This window comes from Odontomachus brunneus, unplaced genomic scaffold, assembly GCF_010583005.1.
Source record: "Odontomachus brunneus isolate Ranch 3 - 2012 unplaced genomic scaffold, Obru_v1 Obru_scaffold_071, whole genome shotgun sequence".
Lineage (NCBI taxonomy): Eukaryota > Metazoa > Arthropoda > Insecta > Hymenoptera > Formicidae > Odontomachus > Odontomachus brunneus.
Window position 1 is genome coordinate 1,336,406 of NW_022639521.1, and position 5,871 is coordinate 1,342,276.

General features: G+C 31.7%; 2 protein-coding genes across 7 annotated transcripts in view; one reads left to right on the top strand and one right to left on the bottom strand.

The window, feature by feature from the left end:
• LOC116846861 (four and a half LIM domains protein 2) overlaps window positions 1-5,871 on the top strand; it is a 642,247-nt gene that overhangs the window by 415,194 nt on the left and 221,182 nt on the right. The window lies entirely within an intron of this gene.
• The window catches only part of LOC116846868, a 24,622-nt gene that overhangs the window by 9,307 nt on the left and 9,444 nt on the right, over window positions 1-5,871 (bottom strand). Inside the window, exons 3-4 of one of the 2 annotated variants that reach the window (XM_032821251.1) lie at window positions 4,821-5,866; window positions 3,194-4,503 (exon numbers count right to left, since the gene is read on the bottom strand). The exons of the other annotated variant lie outside the window; for it this stretch is intronic. Coding sequence (XP_032677142.1) covers window positions 4,889-5,866 — 978 coding nt within the window. The 3' untranslated portion in view covers window positions 3,194-4,503; window positions 4,821-4,888. Of the gene's footprint in view, window positions 1-3,193; window positions 4,504-4,820; window positions 5,867-5,871 lie in introns of those variants that run through there. 2 annotated transcript variants of the gene reach the window in all.

The window sequence follows — 5,871 nt, forward strand, 5'->3', positions numbered from 1 at the left end:
GTGTGTGTGTGTGTGTGTGTGTGTGTGTATATTATATAGATATATATAGATATCTATATATATAGACATTTATTTATTTATTATATATATATATGTGTGTATATATATATGTATATACATAAATAAAATCTATGTCATCTCTTATAATAACATTCAGACACATAAGCATTTTATAACTGATAAAATGTAGGACGATAAACAATAATTTTCCTTGACTTTAATTTACAATGCAACCAATACTTCCAACACAGGTTTTAAATTGGGCCTTTGATGTTTGTATTATAACGATATAATCGTCGATCAGATAAATCCTGCTACTTCAGAGGATGTTGGAGACGATGACAACTGCCCCGTAAGGGAATGTGTAGAATGATTCGTTTTCCATGTTGAAGTACATAATGTATTTTCAACGTTGGTTGTGGGGTTATGGGGTTATTCGTCACTTTAGAATTTTTCTTGAATACATGTCTCCGTAAAAACCTGGATATCTGCTCCTTTTCACGATTTCCTCGATTTTCCGGGAAACCCAAGGGTGATGGAGCAAATCTGACACCGGATTTGGATTCAACAGCCCAAAATACGTACAGTACATCTAGTCAGACTCCCAGCACAGACAACTTATTTTAAATTATGGGCCTGTGTTATTAAATTTACAATAGATAGTTATATGTTGATCAGGATAAAGTATAGAATCATGCTTATAGTCTCTGTGTGGTCTAGAGACGCAAATTTATTTCTTATAACAGAAGGTACTACATATTGGTCCAGCAATTTTTGGATTCACTTTGTGTTACTGTCCACTTTTGACTTGTCTGTAAGAATTAAGAGGCGGCTTTGACGACATTATGCTTTCACGCTTTTTAAGCATATTTTATTAATTCTTAGGTCTACGTTAAATCCTATAATGATATCTGGTGTTCCATCAAACACATTATGGATACAGTTGATTGAGCATAATATACGGCGATATTCTAATTCAAGTTCTTTTGAATTTTCTCTACAATTCAAACAACATCTCCAGGCTAGACTTCTATTCAGTAACGTTGGTCCCATTATTACATCTATTAGCATATGTTGAAGGAGTACGTGTAAAAGAACTTCCTTAGCTGATAGTTTGCGGGTATCCATGAAGTTTCCGGCTACAACGTGAACGATGAACTGACCAGTTATCAGTTAATGGTATAACAACCTCACCCGTTGCATTCTATAAATCAGGATAAGCGGCCCGAAAAATCTGTATAGATGTAATCATTAAAAATCCAGAAAATTCTTTTTCTCACGCTATAAACGTCCCACAAATAAACGTCAGCAAGTAACGAAAGAAACATAATTTTGGTAATAAGAACATTTGCTGTTTGTACGATTGTAGGTCGCCTAACAGCACAAATATTCAAGAGTGCGTCCTGAGAACATCCTGGGGACGTTTATACGTCCTCAGGACATCTATGGGACGTCCCCAGGAGATTTTGTGCTGTATGGGTTTTGACGTAACACATTTTTCGTAAGTAGCATATATTCTTCCTTTTAAAGTTGTCCCATTCCTCCAACTTCATGTTACAATTGTTATATATATACTTCTCATCTTAATAACATTTTGTATAGCCTTGCAGATAACCTTGTGTTGTTTATCTAGATGTAACAATCTGTGCTCCTTGCTACAATAAGAAATCATGCAGCATTGAAGACAAATGTTTACCATATTCTGATCTTTCGACTTGCAAACGTGACAAAGATTAAAATGGAAAAAATAGTTATAGCGTAAAACTGGATGTCGTAAGTTAGGCGCTCCATTTTGTCCCATAATGTAAAATCTGCGTAAATGAGCATATAATTGATAGATTTATATCACTGATATTTAAAATTGTTTTATTTATAACGTCGGTTTTTAGAAACACAATGCGCGAAACTCGTAGCCTTATATACGCAAGAAAATTATATATTCATTATAAATGTTGATTCGACGACTATTTGAAAAATACTAATAAAATGTTTATAAGTGTACCTGTTTACTCTAATAATTTTCATGCAATACAATTTGAATTGAAAACGGTAACAAAATATGAATATTCGTTATCACGCACTATTTCCGTACTCAAATTTTCGATAACAGAGAGATATATAATAATATTTCAATTATTGTATATACTATGACGTATATCATGTAAATGTTCAAGTTAAGACAAAATTCATCGACGATTATTTATGTAAAGTGTGAAACAATTAATCAACTATCTGTATGTTATGGATTATAATTTTTTCGGATACGAATAACATAAGTATTATTTTATACATATTGTGTCTGATAATGTATATGAAGCTGAAAATACATATATCTGATTTATAAATATATAAACTTAAGTCTTAAGACTTAAGCTTTAAGCTTTAAATCGTAAGAAATTGACTAATTACACGCAATTATTTTTCTCATATTTGACAGCGATTGATCAATTTCTTACAGCTTAAGGCTTAAAGATTAGGTCTTATGGCTTATATTCTCATTGTGGACATTGTAGATACAAACTTGAGTTTACCAAAACACCACTGAGAGAGAGAGACACATGGTGATACTTTTATACATAAATTTTCTTACAATTCTAGTTGATATTACACACATTAAGATTATTGCTGCCATGAATCACTCAGAATTTTTATGTCCTGATAGAAAATTAAATGCGGGTTATAAAAAAATACACAATCATCCTCATGGTTTCTGCGTGTTTTAAAAGATGGGAATTTATTGTTTTCATTAACAAAGAGTGATATTTGTGAACATAGTATTCCTCGTATAGATATTATATCTTTACTCGCTTGACTTAGCGACGATATAATTAACAGGTACCTTTCACTGTATCGCTGTTAAAGTTCGTGTTAATATTATGTGATTCCTAAATTTTACGTTAAATACAATAATCACATTAAGTTGCATACGCAGTTCGATTGCAAAATTGTGATCCAACATTCGATGATACACTAAAGTTTTTTTTTACCGTGAATGCACCTGACACAAATCTGCATAATATGATAATTTCCTGATAATTCTGGTCCTATTATTATTAAAATTAACAGCTTTGTATTTGGATGGAGTTCATATAAATGATTTTCCAAGCTACTAAACTATGTACATGTATAAAACTTCCGGAAAATATAAGACAAACGGTAAAAAAGTTATGTGGAGGTAGCAGGACATGTAATAAATTGATTTGTAAAATTTTATTAAACTATGTCGACATTATAGAAAAGTATTTAAAATATTCATAATAATCACATAATCATGAAAATATGTTTCTATCACGTTAAAAACCATTAGTTAAAATATTGCATATCATATACATCTCGGGTACTTATACTCAGAAGATTTTCGGGAATGTTTCTATTGTTTTCATACGTGAAAACATTGTGGATGTTCAGGTCCGAGCAAAGTCGAAAAGGAAAGGAACAATGTTCGTAATCAATTAAAAAGTGAACTGAATACACGTCGATAAAAATACAATATTTTCAAATTATTCTGCTGATGGCAAATATGGCATAATTTTGCAAATAAAAACATTTGTTCTTCGCACGACTGCAGACCAAGTTAAAATTTTTTTTTTATGATACATCTTTTAGATATAGTCAACTTTTTCAACGTCATATTACGCGAGTTTTATACATTCCACTACGTATTTAACATTATTATAATCTTGTTATACAAACTTCGATATGTCCCGTACGCATTAATCTGTGCTCCTTATTGTAATATGAAATCATACTACACCGAAAATACTTGTGAAAGCTTATAAAGATATGCATATGTGGCCAACGTTGGGATAGAGAAATTTATTACATTGCACAGACAAAAATTGTTCTGTAGACAGTCCAAATATCGACATAATATCTAAAAATTGTACGCATTACTAACGTTTGAAAGCGAGAGATATTTTGTAATATCAATTTAGAACAGCGTGCGGAAGAAACAAACATTCAAAACATTTATATTTATATTCATATGTATGACAATTGACATTCAATACGGATGTTGATTTAGCGATTGCCACTAATAAAATATTCACAAATATTCTAGCATCCGGAAGCTTTTCAACCATATATGATATGCTACATAATTTACAACTATATACGATGAAAACTATATGTATATACACATATACATATAATATCTTATCTCTACATCAATTTATAATCTACTATATTACTAAATTATCCTTATTGGAATAGGTGTAATAGAGAGATTTTAGATGACTAAGTCATGCAGTTAGATCAACGACAAATAATACACGATTTTGCAAATAAGGACATTTGATTTCGTACACTCCCGGATCACTAAACATAAAAAACTCATAGCTCATAAATAACTTGTAACGTATAACTTTGACTTTGTCATGTTTAAAGTTAGTCCATTTTGCATTATATCACAAGAACTTACATGTTGCAATATTCTCAGCTGTTTTACATATTGACGGATATGTTCGTGCGTTTCGTTCGATGCAGTATTCGATGTGGATCTCTCTACAATTAAAAAACAATTATGTAACACAATGAAAATTCTATCAGCTCTTTATCTTTTCGCACACATATCGACATGCGCATGTATATATGTGTGTAAGTATATGTGGATGTCAGTCCGTATTATTAAGTACTTTTGAAAATATATTCATTATATTCAGTATACTACATAATAGACATTAAAGACGCGCCCAACATTTTTATAAGGAAAGCATTAAAAGAAAAGCAATATAATTACAATCTTTACGTGTGCACAGTATGCTTAGAAAAGAAAATATAAAAGAATCAAGAACAAAAATAAACTTATAAAAGACTTCTACCTTGTATATCGTGCATCATGATATGATAAGTGTAACGATATAATTATCCTTCAAATAAGTTACTGGTACTAGTACTGGTTACTAGTACTGGGTTGATTGTCATTACTAGAAACATCTAATTTTTTATTTCTGTTAGGTTCATTATCATAAATAATTACATAGTGATGAGGAAAGAACACAGAATCACTTTCAGCATCTCTATATGGTCTACAAGATGCGAACATATTCCTCTCATGAATGATAGGCTTTTTGCGCAATTTTGCCTTTATTTTCGTGACAGTCTCTTGCGCCTTACTTTCTGATTTGCAGGTCAAAACTAACGGTGTGCTCAGACACATTGCTGCTCTGATAGCCGCTTCATCATTCTCAAAATCTATATCAAATCCCATAATTATATTTGGTTCCAAGTTTTTATATGTCTCAGCGCATATAAAACGTTTATACGTCATAGGAATATAAGCAAAGTAAAGTTTTTTGTTTTGAGAGAAGCAAGTATCACAAAGCTCTATATTATAAATATATTCTTTTACTTTAGGCCCTATAATTAGAATTGCTAACGATGAATCCGGAAGCATTTGATGTATAAAGAATTCCCAAGCCAATAGACTATTTTCATCCGTGAAGATTCCGGCTATAACGTGAATCGTAAAGGTTGTAGGAGATGTCAGTTTGTATATATCTGTTCTCGTCGTTATGTTAAATAACAACGTCAATGGTCTTGAGAAGTAATTAGTATATAAAAAATCAGCATAGCTCCAAGTATTAAAATCTCTGCTACGTCCTAAACTCTGTTGAATATATTCTTTCATGTCGCTTGGATATGAATAATTTAGAAGTTCTACTGGCTTTGGTATAAACTTTTCATTTATTGAGATGCTGTTGATATCCAGTTTTGCACAAAGCCGTAGGTCCGTGCAGCTATGCACAGGTGCCATCGATATGTGCCTATAACACATGCTGACCGACATACATGCTTTACAAGCTATACTCAGGTTATTCTGGCGGCGGCATTTGAGACACGATTTTGCAAATAGTAATATTTGCACCTCAT